Here is a 17,951-nt window from a genome sequence, read left to right on the forward strand (position 1 = left end):
TCATTCTATTTTGTTTCATTGGTCTGTGTCAGTCTTGATGCCAGTACCATATTGTTTTAATTAAGTATTTTTTTTATTACTATTGTAAATGAGTTTGTGTTCTTAATATCTTTTTTGGATAGTTCTTTGTTAGTAAGTGATTGGGTTGGGTAGTTGGATAGCTCAGTGATAGAGTGCTTGCCTAGCATATATGCAAGGCAATCCTCAGCACTGTTAAAAAATAAAAAAACAAAGGAGAATGAAAGAAGAGGGGCTGAGGTTGTGGTTCAGTGGGAGAGTGCTTGCCTAGCTTGTGTGAGGCACTGGGTTCAATCCTCAGTACCACATGTAAATAAATTAATAAATGTCCATTGACAACTAAAAAGTGAGATTAATTGTCATATTTTGGTTTTGTATCATGCAATATTAATGAACTCATTTATTCTAACAGGTTTGTTTTACTTTTTTTTTTGGTTTAATTATTCTCGATAGGACTTCTGTACTGTGTTGATTGACTAGAAATGGTGAGATTGGCATTCTTGAATTCTTTATGATCATAACAAAGCCTTTAGTTTTTCATTGTTGTATATGAAGTTAGTTTTATTCACTTATGTGCTTTATTATGTTGAGGCAATTTCTTAGTATTCCTAGTTTGTTGAATTTATGTCATGAAAGGGTGGTCAATTTTGTCAAATGTTTTTCTGTATCACAGTTGATCTGATCATGTGGTTTTTGTTCTTCATTATGTTAATATATTGTATCACCATTGATTTTTGTATGTTGAACCTTTCTTGCATCTCAGGAATAAATCTCTCTTGATCATGGTGTGTGATCCTTTTAATGTACTTTCAAATTCATTTTTTGTTATGTTGAAGATTTTTGCATGGGTATTCATCAGTTTTATTAGTTTTCTTGAAGTGTCTTTGGCTTTGGATATCAGGGTAATGTTGACCTCATAGAGTCCATGTGGAAGTTCCTTTGAAATGAGCTTGTCTTCACTTTTTGGGAAGAGTTTATATTTGTCTTTAACTATGTTTAGTTGAATTCACTAATAAAGCCATCTGTTCCTGGGCGCTTTTTTTTTTTTTTTTTTTTTTTTGAGGTTTTGAGTTAAATCTAGTTGTAAGTCTTATTTTCTATTTCTTCATCATTCAGTCTTGGCGGGTTGTGTGTTTCTAGGGGTTTATTCACTTCTTCTAGGTTACAGTTTGTTGGCATATTTTAAAATTTTCTATCTTGTTGAAATTCTTACTTTATTCATGCATTATTATCTTGATCTAGTTATTTAGAATTCTCTTAGGTAATTCATGAACCTCTGTTTAATTGTTAGGGTCAGTATCTGCAGATTTTTCTCGCTCCTTTGTTTGGTCCCTGTTTCCTTGTTTCTCCATTTTGCTTAATTTTCTGTATTGGTGTCTGTTCCTTAAAAAAGAAAGAAAGTAAATCATCACTTTCAGTGTGACATGCCTTGTACAGAAGATTCTCATAAGTCAGATTGGCCAGAGACTTTGGAAAATTCCATCCTACTCTGCATATGTATCTTCTCTGTACATATGAATTCACAGTCAGAGGGATCTGCTGTCTTTCCCCAAGAATTTATAATCTCTTGTTCCCCTGTTGTCTGCTGCACTGTGGGTCTTGGAGCAGCAGTGAGCCTCAAGCTCTTTATTTTTTTGTTCACACTGGGCTCCAGGCACCTAAAGTATAGGAGTTCCACTTTTGTTCTCAAACTGAAGCCAGTCCTTCAGGCAACTTCCTGAAGCTTTGGAATGTTAATCACAGTCCAAGTCTTTCTTCCCCAGGGAGAGGCTGGGATTTAGGGGTTTTTGACTCACTCTACACTGAACTTGAGAGGTTCTGGCAGTTGTGCTGGCAAGAGTGTTATTGCTAATCCAAACCAAACCTTGGTTATCCATGACTTTTAACCTGGGATCCCTTTGTTTTTTAAGACAAAAGTCAAGACAAAAACCAGCTTTGTTCTGGCAGCTTCTAGAAAGGTGAAGATGTTGGATATAGGTTCTAATCCTTCCCTTCCCTTCCTTCCCCAGGGAGAAGCTAGGAGATAAAGGTTTCCTACAGTTCATGTGGCATTGTGCAGGGTTTAAGGAGTACATTATGGCAAAAGGGGGACCTCAGATTTTCTTCTTGGCTTTGATACAGTTGATTTAGTTTTACTCCGTGGTACAAGAGCCCCTAGACTGTTTCCTGAATTTTTCACCAGGAATTGTTCTGTGTATTGTTGAATCAGGGCATTTGTGGAGGTAAGAGTATCCAGCACTTTTTGTTTTGCCAGTATGTTGATGTCACTTTCCCCAAGGCCTTTCTTTTTATAAAACTTGAAAGAATTTAAATGAATTACAGAAGAAACAAATTACATAACAATAACTTCCAATAAAAGCTAGAAGATGTTAGAACAATGCCTTTGAATTCTGAAAAAAATTGTGGTTTTTAAAATTTTTTTTTTCAGTTATAGATGGACACAATACCTTTATTTTACTTATTTATTTTTATGTGGTACTGAGGATTGAACCAAGTGCCTCATGTGTTCTGTGCTTTACCACTGAGCTACAACACCAGCCCAAGAAAAATAGTTTTTAACCTATAATTCTATACCTAAATAAACCATCAATATTAGATTAAAGTAAAGAAATTTCAAGTCACATAAGAATTAATTTCCTATGTGTGCTTCTTAGGAACGTACTGGAAAATGTTCTCCATGAAAATAAGAAAACTAACAGAAAGATTTGGGATCCAGGAAATAAAGGATCCAACACAAGAGAGGCAAGGCAAATTCTTAGGATGACAATGTGAAATTTTTTTTTTTTTAAAGAGAGAGAGGAGAGAGAGAGAGAATTTTTTTTTTTAATATTTATTTTTTAGTTCTTGGCGGACACAACATCTTTGTTGGTATGTGGTGCTGAGGATCGAACCCGGGCCGCACGCATGCCAGACGGGCGCGCTACCGCTTGAGCCACATCCCCAGCCCCGAGAGAGAATTTTTAATATTTATTTTTTAGTTCTCGGAGGACACAACATCTTTGTTGGTATGTGGTGCTGGGGATCAAACCCGGGCTGCACGCATGCCAGGCCAGCGTGCTCACACTGCTTGAGCCACATCCCCAGCCCCCATGTGAAATATTCTTACAGAGACAACTGGGCAGCAGACTTGGAGAGCTGCTAGAATGAAAAAGAAAAACAGAATTTTTAGGAAAAGTATTTCTAATAAAAACAGAAGAATAGATTATCTCATTTGATTAATTGTATTCAAAAAGGATTTACAATCCTGTCAGTTTGGGAAATGTTTGTGATGGGTACTTAACAATTGAAGCAAAGAAAAAATGAAAAAAAACATAAAAATTTGTATGACAAATGGAAATTTAATGGTAATTTTTTTACTTGAAATATGATAGTATAATTACTATTTTATATAAACAACATAAGATCTACTCTCTTAGCTATTCTTAAGTAGGGGGTTAAATATATGCACATGGTTGTGCAGCAGGTTTCTAGAGCTTTCTCATCCAGTGTAATTTTAAAAAGTCTGTAATATTTTTTTGTAAAGATAGTTTTTTCAACATAAATGTTAATTTTTGGACTCTTGGTTCTTTCTAATATTTTGTTGTAATGCTGAGTATTGTACTAAATTTTTGTCCACATCTAGATTGGTTCTTCAAGTTAAATTCCTGAATTAATTGAGATACAAATTCTTATTAATCCTTAATAATATTTGTTCAGTCATTTAATTGACCCTGAATACACATTGTGGTTTGTTGTCCCAAAACTAGCCATTTTGATTCAGTTGATTGTGGGTGGGGCCTGGACATTTGTATGTTTCAGAATCTTCACAGATATTTAGGAACCTTTGCTCTAAGTAATTAAGATAAGTATTGTGGAAAATGTATATTTGGATAGTTTACATAAGATATTTAGAATGTATACCATTTTGAATTAATATACTTAAAATAAACCTTTTTTTTTTAACTCCCTAGGAACGAATGATTACACACTTTGAAAGGTCCAAAATGGAGTAAAGGATGGGAAGATCTGAAGTTGAAGATGGCTAGTATCAGGGAAGAGATCAGCTTCTTTGTCAGTCTTCTCCATTGTTCCATGGGATTAAAGGAGGCAGTGACATCCTGATCTGTTCCTTGGTCTGTGTGCATTGGAGCTGGCAAGAGGTGTCAGAACAAGGAGAATATCTTATTGAAAACACGTTCATAGGATGAGAAAAATCTACAAGCTTATTTACAACATTGATGCCCTTTCCCTCCCAAATCCTGACGTGGATGTTTATGCAACTTATGTGTTGTTCCTGAACTTTATATGTTTCAGTTGTTTAATATGTCAAACTAAAAGGTTTAATGTCTTCTAAAGGACTTTGCCATCAACACCATAATATGTAATCTCCAGGAGCAACTGCCTGTAAATTTTATTTATTTAGGGAGTTGCATAGGTCATAGGGGAGATTGTTAATTGTCTTTCAGTTTTCTGGGAAGTTTAGGTCACATCTTGCAGAGGTAGTTTTGAATAAAAAGAGCCCTTCTGAGTAAAGGAGCTATGGTTCTATCAAAGATCAAAAGGGGAAAAAAGGAGAAAAAGAGAGAAACAGTTACAGTGAGATTCAGATCATTTACAAAAAAGGAAAATCAAGTGCAATTTTGTTTACAAATGGTGTATATTAAAGATTTTTCTATTTCAGATGTACTTTAAAGAGAAATATTAGCATAACTCTTTTGACATCTGCTATTGTGACACATCCCATTGCTGGCAATGTGGTGCACACTCTAAGACTTTTAACTACTGTTTTGTAAGCCTCCAAGGGCAGCATTGTGGAGTCTAGGCAATGCTTTGTTTGCCTTCATGCCATTCTTTGGGGTTGCACTAGATGCCCAGAGGCACTGCATCTAAATGCTATGATTGAACACCCTGCTAGAGGGACTATAATGCCTCAGGGGAGCTTATAGAAAGGAAACAGATACTGCTGGCTTAAACAGTTATTCTTGCATGAAATAGTGGGGAGGCCCTGGACTGCTGCTTGCTCTTAGGATTGACTGTTCTAGTGTCTGGTGTTAATTTGAAGACTGTTTATAAGGGATATCACAAGGTGATGGGATTCACTTGAAGCACTATATTTCTGTTTTAATGGTTTTTTCCAATTTTGCCTTCCCAAGATTTTTGTTCTACATAAGAAGTCATGCCACTTTTTAATATAAAAAATTTTAACAAAATTAATGTATTTTTTCTCATTTATTTCAGTTTTTCTCTGAACACCCTTCTTCTAAACTTCCTCTTGTGGAAATTTTCTTTTCATTGCTTTTACTCTAGATTGTTTTATTTTTTTTATAAAAACCACTGACTACATGACCACAGTTTTCACTAACTCATACTATATAGTCAGAGTGTTTATGTTTATGTAGTATTTCTCTCGCTTTTTAACAATTTTTTATTTACTTAACAATGTAGGAACTTTGCAGCCATCAGTAGTTCTGGTGCAATTGGAAATTTGGGAAACTTGGTGGAGCTGTTAATGCAGTGAATCTTGTAGGTAAAATATATGCATACTTTTTTTTCTTAATATTTTTTAGTTGAAGATGGACACAGTACCTTTATTTTATTTATGTGTTTTTTAACGTGGTGCTGAGAATTGAACTCGGTGCTTCACATGTGCCAGGCAAGCACTCTACCACTGAGCCACAACCCCAGCCCATGTGCATACTTTTGATAGCACATATGCCTCCATATGTGCTATCAAAAGGCATATGTGCTCTTAAAAGTTGACTTTATTGGTTTTATTTTCAGCAAACTGATGTTAGGCCATTCAACATGAATTTTATTGTCCTGATATTAGTTCATGTTCTCTTTTTATAACAAATTAATGATCAACAGAAGATACCAATTTAATATAAAAAGTATCAGGGCCTTCACAGCCACCATAGGCTTTCTACTTTCCATTATGTTATATTCTTGCAAAAGTCTGCTTTGGTTCCACAGGAGCTTTAGTTTCCTGGTGAGATAGTGATACAGAATGTGTCATCCATTCTGTCTGGATGAGGCTTATGTAGCATTTCTCTACAACTCTTTGCTGTAGTAATTTTTTAAAAAGCAACCTACACAAAATCTCTTAAAAAGAGTGACAGTATGGGGCTGGGGATGTGGCTCAAGCAGTAGCGCGCTCGCCTGGCATGTGTGCGGCCCAGGTTCCATCCAACACCACATACAAACAAAGATGTTGTGTCCGCCGAAAACTAAAAAAATAAATATTAAAATTCTCTCTCTTTAAAAAAAAAAAAAAAAAAAGAGTGACAGTATGGAGAACTGAGATGTACTCTTGTTTATCCATTAGCAAAAGGTTGGTGGTATTGTGCTGCATTTGCACACTATGATGGAATAATAGTTATGATGCAACAAAACAGTTGGTCATATTTTTTCAGGCTGGTTTGATGTTGACTTGAAACTACAAAAAATACCCTATTGGGTTATCCTGTTTTGTGTTTTGCAAATTTTATGTCTTAGGATCTCATAATTCTATTTATGGCTTCTTATGGTATTGGAATTGGATATATTTTATCATTTCTTAGGATAGGCTCAGAAGGAATTTATAGTTTAATATTTCCCTAGTGTAACCTTAGAGTTATATTTATTTTTGTCTTGATCCTTTAGCCTACTAGACCTTTTTCCAAGGTGATGTTCAGCTTTTACAGTGAAACTTGACCATAACACAAGATTTTTAAAGCAACTGTGTTTTAGCTACTTGCAAATATACTTAATTTTATTATCAAACAACATTTGATAAAGATGGGATATGTATCCATAAATTACATATTAAGAAATGAATACTATGAAAGTAAAATGACCAGGACCTTTTTTTTTTTAAATTTCATATCATAAGCTCATCCTTTTTAGATTTTTGCTTTAAACCCAAATGCCTGTTTATGACATAGCTCATGATTTTTAGTGGGAATTGCCAGATATAGATAATTCTTGCAATTCAAATTCAGCCTTTTTATTTTTTTAAGTCTCTACAAGGGGAATGCTAACAGTAATCCAAGCCAGTAAGGACCCATGGATGAAAAGAGCCACTTCACTTGCTTTTATTTTTATTTTTTTTTTCTTCTTTTTTTTTTTCCTTTTCTTTTTTTTTGTTTTTTCCTTTTTTCACTTGCTTTTAAAAGGAGTGTTAGGCTCAGCATGGTGGTGCACACCTGTAATCCCTGCTACTGGGGAGGCTGAGTCAGGAGGATCATGAGTTCAAAGCCAGCCTTAGCAATTTAGCAAGGCCCTGTCTCTAATAAAATACAAAAAGGGCTAGGGATGTGACTCAGTTGTTAAATGCCCCTGAGTTCAATCCCCTAGTAACACCCTTGCCCCCCCCCCAAAAAAAAGGAGTATTAGGATATGAGACACAGCTTGTTTCTAAACACCTGCTCATAAATGTTCAATTGAGGACCCCAACTCACATTCTATTAAATCACAATAACATTTTATCAGTGTATCCATTTGATTTGTATGCACATTAAATTTGAAAATTATTCTCCTAGAACCAGGGATATTACCAACCAATGATATCTGGCAAGTGCCGGGGTCCTGCCCTAGTGGTGTCCAGGGAGTCCTGAAGGATGAGTGGTGGCTGCAAAAAGATAAGACAGTCGTGTTGGAGCAATCTCCAGAGAGCGAGCTCTAATGGAGCTTTCTCTGGATCATCTTTTATTACAATTTTTCTCATCATTATAGATTCAAAATACATCATTGATTATACAATTTCAAAACTTTGCCAAGACATAACGTTTTCTTAACCATAATTAGAGTATAGAAAAATGTAATATCAATTTACATTTTTCCAGGATGTGACTTTTAGTTATCAATCATTAATAAGATAAGTCACTAATTTACATTTTTTCAGATTTTCCTAAGATGTACTATTTTCTTATTAACTAATGCCAAACTACGTAACCAAACTCTAAGTCTCCTAACCTATCATTAACCTGTAAGTTTTAAAGTACACCTGCACTTTTATTTCTAATCTAAGATTCCCATCTAAAAAAGTCCCCTTAAGGGGCTGGGGATGTGGCCCAAGCGGAAGCATGCTCGTCTGGCATGCTTGCGGTCCAGGTTCGATCCTCAGCACCACATACAAACAAAAATGTTGTGTCCGCCGAAAACTAAATAAATAAAAAGTCCCCTTAAATCTTAAAGTATCCTAAAGTTTATTAACCATTCTTAAAACATATTAGAAACCCATACAATAAAAACTTAAGAATTCTAAACCCAAGAATCTAAATAGAATAATACTTCTAACATTATTCTAAAAAATATATCTTTTAAAGCTACTTTAATTTATTCCTAAATTTATTCTCATAAAACTGATTGAGCTGCTTTCTCAAAGTGTTTCTTTGTTTCTCAGTCAAGGTGCACTGGTTCTTATATCTTTATAATCTTTCTCAATAAAAAGTAAGTTCTAAACATCAGTCTACTTTCCACCAATATTAAGTATGCTCATCATAAATCCCTATGTGAAGTAAAAGAGGGTTTATAGAAATGAAAAGAATGTATCCTTATATGTCTTAACTTTCTTAAGTGTATAACATAACTTTCCTTAATCAAAAATTAAACTACGTATGGTGGGTTTTGTACAATGAGCATAATGAATTTTTCTAAAAGGCTGGAAATACGGGCTTGGGTTCTAGTTGATATGATCAATGTGGTGCCTAAATTTCTCGTGACCTTTCAGAGAATGATTGTTGTCCATTATCAGTTTTGTCTTCAATGTGCTGAGATAGTAGAGCAGCTTTCTACTTTGTCCTTGATATGCTAAGGGGTAGTAGAACAGCCTTCAAGGTAAGAACTACCTGTTATATTCTAGCCATCTGAAATTTAATTTGGTTTGGCATTTAACATACTCATGCCTCCTGTCAGGAACATGAAAATGAAAAGTCCCAATTACATATAAAAGGTCTGATGGTTTTGGTTTCTCACCAACCCAGCATTCATCCTCACTGTGACCTTGACAAGACAGTGGGAAAGTGGCTTTGCCAGCACTTATTTTCACTGTGACCTTGTCAAGACAGTGAGAGATGGATCCCCTTCACCAGGCAAGGAGAATTTTTTGGTTCTTCAATCTCTGGGAGGGTGCTCCTGGCATCTATATCTGATGGATAGAGGATAGGGATGCTGCCAAACATCCCTCAGTACACAGAAAAGAGCCCCCACCCCAAGAATTATCTTGCTATAAATGGCAATAGTGCTGCAGTTGAGAAAACCTACCCTAAAACAGTGGTTCTCAAGCTTTTAAGTGCATGGACTCAGGACTCACCCTGGAAATTCATTAAAACAGACTGCTGTTCCCCTCCAGAGTTTGGTTCAGTAGAGTTAGAGTGAGGCCTAAGACTGCATTTCTAACAAGTACACAGGAGATGCTGATGCTGCTGGTCTTTTGAACACAGTAACCACTGATCTACAATTTTAAAAAGATAAGGTTAAAGTACTTGAATGAGTTGGTATATAATGGTAATATTGAAGCTGTTATTGTTTTCAGTATTACCATTAAGAATATGCCAGAGGATGGGGCTGTATCTTGGTGGCAGAGTGCTCGCCTAACGTGTGAGGCACTAGGTTCGATCCTCAGCATATAAAAAGAAACAAATGTATGCTGTCCATCTACAGCTACTAAAAAAAAAAAAAAAAGAATGTCAGGTGGTGCTAAACGCTCACGAGAGTAGTTTATAGGTATTTAGACTAAAACCATTTCGCGGATCAGGAAAGTTAAGGCCTAGAAATAGTTTCCTAAATACTGCTAATTTCCTAAATGGCAAACCTCCATTCCAACGAAGCACTAGTTCTTAACCACCATAAGCCATTGCCCACGACGTGTTTGATATTTGAGACATTTCCCTCTCCATTCAGGCCTGTGTCTACTCCCTATTAAAGAGATCTCACTATGCAAGAGAAGATGAGAAAACAGACAACAGACGTACTTGGCATTTTGAGAGCAAAGACGGAAGAGGAGGGGCTTCTGTGGCGGAAGGGGCGGGACTACCTTGGCAGGAAGTCCGGTGTTGACCATGGCTGTGTTACGGAGGGGTCTATAACCGGGGTCCTTGCCGAATCTCGATCTGCTTTTTCGCCCCCCCTGGTTCTGTTCAAAGCACAGATCCGCATACTTGGGGCGAGGCAAGGGTGGTGACTCTCTCCCTGCCGCCATGCACGACGCTTTCGAGCCGGTACCGATCCTAGAAAAGCTGCCTCTGCAGATCGACTGCCTGGCTGCCTGGGGTGAGCCGAGAGGCCGCGGGGCCGAGACTGGGTCAGCGCGGGAGCGGTCCCGAATTTTCGCTAGGCAGCAGAAGTGGAAAGGCGTCTGACTGTATGTGGACTGCGGTCGGATGCTGTCCGAGAGCGGTCTAGGATGAGGGAGAGCAGAGAGATGACCACCCGCTGTAGACAGCGATGTTGGTGGGGGCTGACTGGCGATCCCTTAAGAATCAGTCTTTAGCACCCATTCTTGTGTTCTGTGCAATTAGAGGGTCAGCTTTCTTTATTGTGCTGAGCGTTGGCTCATTTCTATCCCCAAGAAATCCTCAGGGTAGAGGGTCAAAGTAGTGGAAAGTTCTGTCTCCCAGATGCTTGAACTTGTCCAGATGATTGTGTTGTTTTCTAGATGAAAGATGATAGTTTATTAAGTATTGTGAACAAGTTAAAATCATGTGCCTTTTCCCCTTAGTGTTTACCCATAGTTCACTTTTCCTTGCTGTAGGCAGTACTTGTTATTGTAACACTTCATCTAGCTAAGTGGTTGATTGCATTGTGTTCCAAGTGCCCACATTACATTTCTAGGTGAAAGAGCATCATACCCAACTGTCATGAAACCTAACCCATGTAACCTCGTATAATCCTTTGGGATTGACTAGTGCGGAAAGTTGGCTCAGGCATCTCTTATGTGTCCTGTCATATCACAAAAGAATGAAGACTTCAACAGTCTAAACATTGTCTTTCAAATGCCAACATGTGTGCTTATCCATGAGTGGTTGTGTCTGATAAGTGTCCCCAAAGACCAAGCAGAAATAATTTCAATCTTTGTTGTTAATGTTTAGGTCCTAGAAATTAACAAAATAAAAAATCTGAGACAGTGCACAGAGGAATTCATTCCTTTATTGGTTTATCAGATTCACATTATGGGCCATTTTCTCTGCCAGTGAAGGGAATACAGGATGAATAAGAAACAGTGCCTAGACTCCTAGAATACAGTGGGGAACAAAGATAAATAAACAGATTATGATACAAGGTAGATGATATTATAAATATATGGTGCCTATTATTGCAACATGCAGGAAGGATACCCAACTCAGCCTAAGGTATGCTTCTGATTAGAATGGATGCAGCTGCTTACTATACTTAACTTAGCTTGTCAGTGATCCCCTATGAAAACATTACTACATATATCTCTTAGACTCTCATAATCCACTTTGTCACAGGAGGCCACAAGAGGACATTTTACTTCCTTCTGCCTCAAAACTACTTTATTTTCCGACTTAAGCAGCAGTGATTATTGCTATTTCTAGTTATTATCTCTTTTATCTATGTTGTGCCCCTAGATGGAAAGTTCAATCAAGAACCTCCAGGAGTCAGATCATGTGGGACCAGATATATGATGAGGTCATAACCCATCTCCTAGGAAATGGAAATACGGATGACACTGATGGTTTCTCCCTAAACTGAAGCTTTATAATCCAGCTGCTTTTTCAGTATTTTCCTTTGGATGTCTAGTAGTATAGCCAAACCTACTCTTGATTCTTCTCCAAAAATGCCTGTCCTCCTATATCCCACATCTCAGCAAATGACATTTCTACTTATCTCTTTGGCTAAGGCCAAAAACCTTGGAATCATTCTTGACTTTGCTCATTCTTTTTTATATTGCATCCAGTCCATCAGCGAATCTTGTTTGCTCTACTTCTAGAACAAATCTAGAATCTAGGCATTTCTCTCCATTTCCACTGTACTTTTCTTCATGAAGACACCATCATCTCTCATCTGAATTACTGTAGTAGTCTTGAATATTGCCATGTGTTTGCCTGTGTCATTTTCAGTTTTTACCTACATAGTAAAGAGTGAACCTTTGAAAACTTAAATGTGATCACATCTTTTCTCTGCTCAAAATCCTCCAGGGACATCATAACACAACTAAAATTTCAAAGTCCTCACAATGGCTGGTAACACCTGATGTAATCTGGCCATGTTTACTTTCCTGGCTTATCTCCTGTGTACTTCCCCTTTCCCCCTTACTCCTTTCTAGTACCAGTCACATAGCCTTCCTTGTTCCATGAACTCATAAGGCACATTCCTACTTCAGGGACCTTGCACTTACTGGTTCCTCTGTCAGGCACTCTTGTTGCCCTAGATTTTATATGATTTATTCTTCATTTCACTCAGATCTCTACTGACCTGTCACTTAAATAAGCAAGACTTATCCTAAGTATCCTATAAATGAGAGTGCCATATCCAACAAGATGCTGTTCTCTTACTCAACCTTATCTTTCTATATATCATGGATCACCACCCTATTTTGTTTTATACATTTAGTTTTTGTCTCTTTCTCTCCACACTAGAAAATAAGTTCCTTCAGAGCAGAAACTTGGATTTGCACTTTGTTGTATCTTCAGTGCGTAGAACAGTTCCTGATTCAACGGATATTCATTAAATATTTAATTAATGAGCAATGATAATAGTAGTGATAACTTCCATTTCTACTGAGTACTAATCTATGTTGGGCTTTTATGAAATAATCCATTTTATAGAGGAAGTACTTGAGACTTAGAGAATTTAAAGAATTTTTCCAAGGTCTCATATCCTGCAGGACTCAGGAATTTGCATTTTTATTAAGTCTGGATGATTCTAATGCAGCTAACCAGGAGCTTATGCTTTGTGAGACCCTATTCTTTGTTAATGACTCAAAAAAGGAAGGCAGTCACTACCTTTTCTATATCTATGGAAGCCATCTTTGGTCCAGGAATGGAATTGTTTATTGCAGAGGTTGGACTCCATTGCATTGTTGTATGGAGCTTCATTAGGGTAATTATGAGTAAGAGGGCCCAGTCTAACTTCTCAGGACAGATTAAGTCCGACCTTGATACACAGGAATAGGTCTTCAGGAGCTTTCTAGGCTGTATTTTACCTGTTTGTTATGTGTATGATAACTATTTGTATATTATGTTCTACTTTCTGATGTGCAATATTGAGTTTCAGAAGACTCCATATTCAGCTTAACAAGCTCTTGTTAAGCTGAATGTTTGGTAACAAGGCTTGTTCTCTGCATTGTGTGTGCATAGCTGTGTTATATGGTGACATGTCCTAGAGAGTGGAGGACTCAACATGATTCAGGTCCTCTACCTGAGTTCCATAGCCACATCAGATCCCTTCAAGGTTTCTTATCATTAGCATATCTGGAAGACACATCATTTGTCCTTATGAGTTTGAGGTCTAGAAATAGTGTTTCCTCAGCACTTCCAAATGAAAGCTTGCAAAGGGACAAATAACAATTCAATTTTTTAAAAATCTCAGTGAATTTATTCTGATTCCCTTTTATGGCCAGTTGAGTAGCCATTTGATAGGAAGTATCTTGGCAAATAAGCATTTCAATAAGAATGGGAAATAACTTGAATGTCATGCCTAGGAGTTTGATTTCATATTTTGGTTGTGCATTTTCATGAGATTTTTAACCTCAGTGTGAAAGCATTGTGGATCAACTCTAAGAGAGCTGGCAGCAAATGTGAAAGAATGTGCAGAATGAGACCAGTGAGGCTGGAAACTAGACAAGGCTATTTTCAGGGATCCCTTGGGAGAGGGAGTACCTTGTGGAATTTAAAATGAAGGACCTTGGCTGACCTGGGGAAAAGACCATTGATAGAAAGAAAGGAAAACAGGATTTGATAGGGGTCTTGGGGACAGAGTATAGTGATAAGGATGGGGAAGATGGTGAGCCATGTTTGTCCTTTGTTTTGACTATAGAATTTTATGTGATATAAGTGAACTAAAGGTTTTTTCTATTCCATTTTATTTATATTTGAAGTATCAGTGGGTGTCCCCAAAATTGACTTTATTATTGCTAAATTGCTTGATACAATGCTACATAAATGAATTCTAAACATAGTATCGTTTACAAAGTAGACACTGTGAACTCAATTGCTTTTTCACCATGTTCACTCTAGCATAAATTTCCAGCATTTCATCATGGTTAGTACTATTTCTGGGTTTCTGTATATGTCACTTAAAGCAACAGTGTCTTACTTTCTGTGTCCTTCCTATTCTTTAAAACATAATATAAATGAACAGAAAATCACTATCTTTTTCTGGACAACTAAGGACATCAGGCTGGAGAAATATTCCTAATATGGAACCTGGTCTGATTTTATAAATATATAACTACTGCCTTTCAGACAGCCTCTGGCCAACAACACCCATCCTTTGACATGGGATGCTTTAGTAAGTGCTTCACAGGATGTGGTTAGGACAGACAGGTTGGGGTTGGAATCCTGACTCTTTGTCACCTATTATGTATGACTAGGCAAGTGCTATATCCCCTAAGCCTCAGCTTCTTCATCTATAAAATGGAGACTTTTTTTTTTTTTAATAAAGGGACCTACTTTAAAGAATATTTGTGAGGATTAGTGGAAAATGAGATATGTGTTTAGCATTTCCTCAAACACAACATATGCACAATAAAGGTTATCTATGCTATTATCCAATATAGCCATATACATCCCACATAACAATGTTTTGGTTAATGAGAAATGATCTATACAGTATTGTATACCATGTAGATTGTGTGTAGTAGGCTATGTCATTTAAGTTTGCATAAGTACACCTGTGTTGTTTGCACAACAGTGAAATCATCTGATGACATGTTTCTGTTGTTAAACACTCATGACAGTATTTTATTTTGTAGATCAAGAGAGTTTATGAAAGGAATGAGTGATCTTAATGTTACAACTTCAAAAAGCTGAGGAGGGCCTGGTGTGGTAATGCATGCCTATAATCCTAGTGACTCTGGAGACTGAGGCAAGAGGTTTGCAACTTTGAGGCCTCAGCAACTTAGTGAGACCTTGTCTCAAAAAATAAAAAGGGCTGGAGATTTAGCTCAGTGCCCCTGTGTTTAATCCCCAGTGCCACACACACACACACACACACAAAAAAAAAAAAAAAAAAAAAAAGCTAAGGAGGTATCTTTACATTATTAACTTCCTTACATGATGTAATATGGATCTTCCTGAAATGCCTCCCAGAATGTGGTCCTTGAACCAGCAGCATCAGCATTACCTGGGAACTTGTAGGAAATGAAAATTCCTGAGCTTGCTTCTTAATCTACTGAATCAGAAACTTAACAAGGCCTGAAAATCTGTTTTAACATAACCTCAAATAATTATGATATAACTTAAGGTTTAGAAACCCCACTCAGTGTCCAAGGCCTTTTTTTATATATATAATAAGAGCTTTATTAAGATGTAATTCACATACCATACAGTTTATCCATTTGAAGTATACAGTTCACTGGTTTTCGGAACATTTGCCGAGTTGTGGAACTGTGATCACAATAATTTTAGAACATTTTATCACTCCCAAAAGAAACCCAAAATCCACTAAAATTCATTCCTCCTTGCTCCCTGAGCCCACCAGCCCTTAACAACCTCTAATTTTTCTGTCTCTGTGGATTTACCTATTCTGGGCATTTCATATAAATGGAATCATCGCCTTTTGTGTGTGGATTCTTCCACTTAGCATAATGATTCCAGGTTCATTCATTTTGTAGCATGCATCAGTACTCTCTTCCTTTAATTGTTGGCTAATATTCCACTGTTTGGATATACCACATTTTGTTTCACCAGTTGGTGGACATTTTGGTTATTTCCATTTTTGGGCTATTACAAATAATGCTGCTCTGAACTTTTGTGTCCAGTTTTTATGTAGATGTATGTTTTCAGTTCTCTTGGGTATAAACCTTGGAATGGAATTGCTGAGTCACAGAGTTACTCTATATTAAATCTCTTGTAGAATTGCCAGACTGTTTTCCAAAGTGGATATACCATTTTACATTCCTGCTAGCAATGTGTAAGGGTTCTAACTTCTTCACATTCTTTATTATCTGTGGACCATCTTTTGAGATAACAAATTCTATAAGTTTATTACACTAAAACATTTATTTTTCCTAAAATAAAATCATTAAACCTCCATAGGATGCCTCTTAGCTGTTATTTCTGAGGTTAGATACCCTAGTTTCATGTTTCTGCTTTCCATTTTATTATGTTATAAACTTCCATACTTTCATCATATTCTTTTCTTTTGATACTGCAAATTGAACCCAGGAGCACTTAACTATGGAACCACATCCCCAGTTCTTTTTCATATATATATAATTTTTTTTTTTAAGAGACAGGATCTCACTGAGTTGCTTAGGGCTTCACTAAATTGCTGAGGCTGGCTATGAACTCACAATCATCCTCTCTCAGCCTCCCAAGCCATTGGGATTACAGGATGTGCCACTGTGCCTGGTCCATCATATTCTTTTTATTTGAACTAAAAGTTATATATCTCAGAAAAAATATGTATCTTAATAAGAAATTAAATAATAAAAATGAAAATCTTCATCTGTTTATATTAATAAAAGTGAAAAAAACATCTTTTTGGTCTGTTTCATTTTGAAACAGTGAAGTCAGGGACTTTTTTATCCATAGACTAATAAAATAATATCTTGAGCCTAGTAATTGTTAAATAAATTTTTTTCATTAGTTTATTCTCAAACCTTTCTTTTATTTTTCCAGTATTAGCGCTCAAACCCAGAACTTTCTACATTTAGGCAGGCCCTCCACTACTAAGCTACGCCCTCAACCTTTTCAGATAATTCTTGAATATGAATATTCATTACCAGAACACCTGCTATCAAAACTCATTTTCTTGACCCTTTTGATGGTTTTATTGTAAGTCCAGCTAAAGAAATAGCATCACACCACAATGAATTGACATTTCTCGTGGCCTTTATCTTTTCTAGAGGAATGGCTTCTTGTTGGAACCAAGCAAGGACATCTTCTTCTCTATAGGATTCGGAAAGATGTTGGTAAGTGACAAACTTTTCAGAACAAAGAAAGAAATGACTTATGCATTTTTAAAAAATTGGTAATTGACTAGTATACAACTGTGAAATCATTGATTCCTGGACCATTAAAAGAACGATGATAGGGGGTTGGAATGAGCACAGTGGAAAAATGGGGAGAGACATGAAAACTGAAAATCTCCAGGATTTTTTCTATACCCCCATCTTGGAGATGGGGGCTGAATATTGCTCCCCTCTTCACTCACTGTCAGTAATAGGAATATTACTTTGGGAATAAGATTTCTGTATAAATGATGTGTAGTGGTAGGGGGAAAATTAGGTTCCACTGATGTAGAAGATCTTATTAACTTTTGAAGGGTAGACTAGAAAGAGAAGATGGGTTTGTGTTCAGTTTTACTTCTCCTTCCCTGGCCACATGACTGTAAGAAGCCCTTGGTAATGCCAGTTTCTCTCTGTAAACTGTTTCACAAAGTTGTTGGGGGCAGATAAAATAATAGGCTTAAAAGGACTGTGAAAATTACAGCTCTGGTTAAATTAAAACTCTAGTTAAATGTGACTTTTTCTTTAGTAATGTAGAATGATAGCTAAAGAATCTGAAATTTATTCTGTTAAAGAGTGTCCTTTCCTAATCCTTTTTCTTAATCTTATTTCTTTGCTCTCTTTATGGAAAATTGTTTTTTAACTATTAAGTCCTGAAACCATAATCTTAGAGGCCTGCTGTTAATATCAGAGTAGGTTGAACTGAATTGTCATTATCAATATATTTGCCCTACAAAATCAGTGATTTCCTAGTTTTCAATCTAGTATATGTTTCCATAGTAAATAGCTAAAGATAAGAGTAGGTGTAGAGGCCTGAAGCAAGACTTATATAACTATG

The 17,951-nt window shown here is 36.5% G+C and overlaps 3 protein-coding genes across 12 annotated transcripts in view; 2 read left to right on the top strand and 1 right to left on the bottom strand.

The window, feature by feature from the left end:
• The window catches only part of Tmem87a (transmembrane protein 87A), a 60,963-nt gene extending 55,756 nt beyond the window's left edge, over positions 1-5,207 (top strand). For all 3 annotated transcript variants that reach the window (XM_005316452.5, XM_013359035.4, XM_005316453.4), the window contains exon 20: positions 3,969-5,207. In XM_005316452.5, the coding sequence (XP_005316509.1) occupies positions 3,969-4,010 (42 nt within the window). In that variant the 3' untranslated portion in view covers positions 4,011-5,207. The remainder of the gene's footprint in view (positions 1-3,968) is intronic.
• On the bottom strand, positions 448-10,177 carry LOC120886156 (uncharacterized). Of its 4 annotated transcripts, none has more exons than XR_013438511.1 (4): positions 9,518-9,929; positions 9,290-9,430; positions 7,537-7,606; positions 448-1,401 (listed from the first exon to the last, which is right to left on the bottom strand). XR_013438511.1 is itself a non-coding variant. In XM_078048944.1 (3 exons), the coding sequence occupies exons 1-3, from the start codon at positions 10,175-10,177 to the stop codon at positions 1,312-1,314; spliced, it is 387 nt and encodes a 128-aa protein (XP_077905070.1). In that variant the 3' UTR covers positions 448-1,311. The 4 variants fall into 4 exon arrangements, 1 of the variants encoding a protein (XP_077905070.1); XR_013438510.1 differs by lacking the exon at positions 448-1,401 and adding an exon at positions 2,971-4,147 and having other exon boundaries at positions 9,518-9,907; XM_078048944.1 differs by lacking the exons at positions 9,290-9,430; positions 9,518-9,929 and adding an exon at positions 9,951-10,177.
• The window catches only part of Vps39 (VPS39 subunit of HOPS complex), a 55,950-nt gene continuing 48,109 nt past the window's right edge, over positions 10,111-17,951 (top strand). For all 5 annotated transcript variants that reach the window (XM_021726064.3, XM_078048936.1, XM_078048937.1 and 2 more), the window contains exons 1-2: positions 10,111-10,248; positions 17,012-17,077. In XM_021726064.3, the coding sequence (XP_021581739.2) occupies positions 10,176-10,248; positions 17,012-17,077 (139 nt within the window). In that variant the 5' untranslated portion in view covers positions 10,111-10,175. The remainder of the gene's footprint in view (positions 10,249-17,011; positions 17,078-17,951) is intronic.

Source organism: Ictidomys tridecemlineatus, chromosome 5 (genome assembly GCF_052094955.1).
Source record: "Ictidomys tridecemlineatus isolate mIctTri1 chromosome 5, mIctTri1.hap1, whole genome shotgun sequence".
Lineage (NCBI taxonomy): Eukaryota > Metazoa > Chordata > Mammalia > Rodentia > Sciuridae > Ictidomys > Ictidomys tridecemlineatus.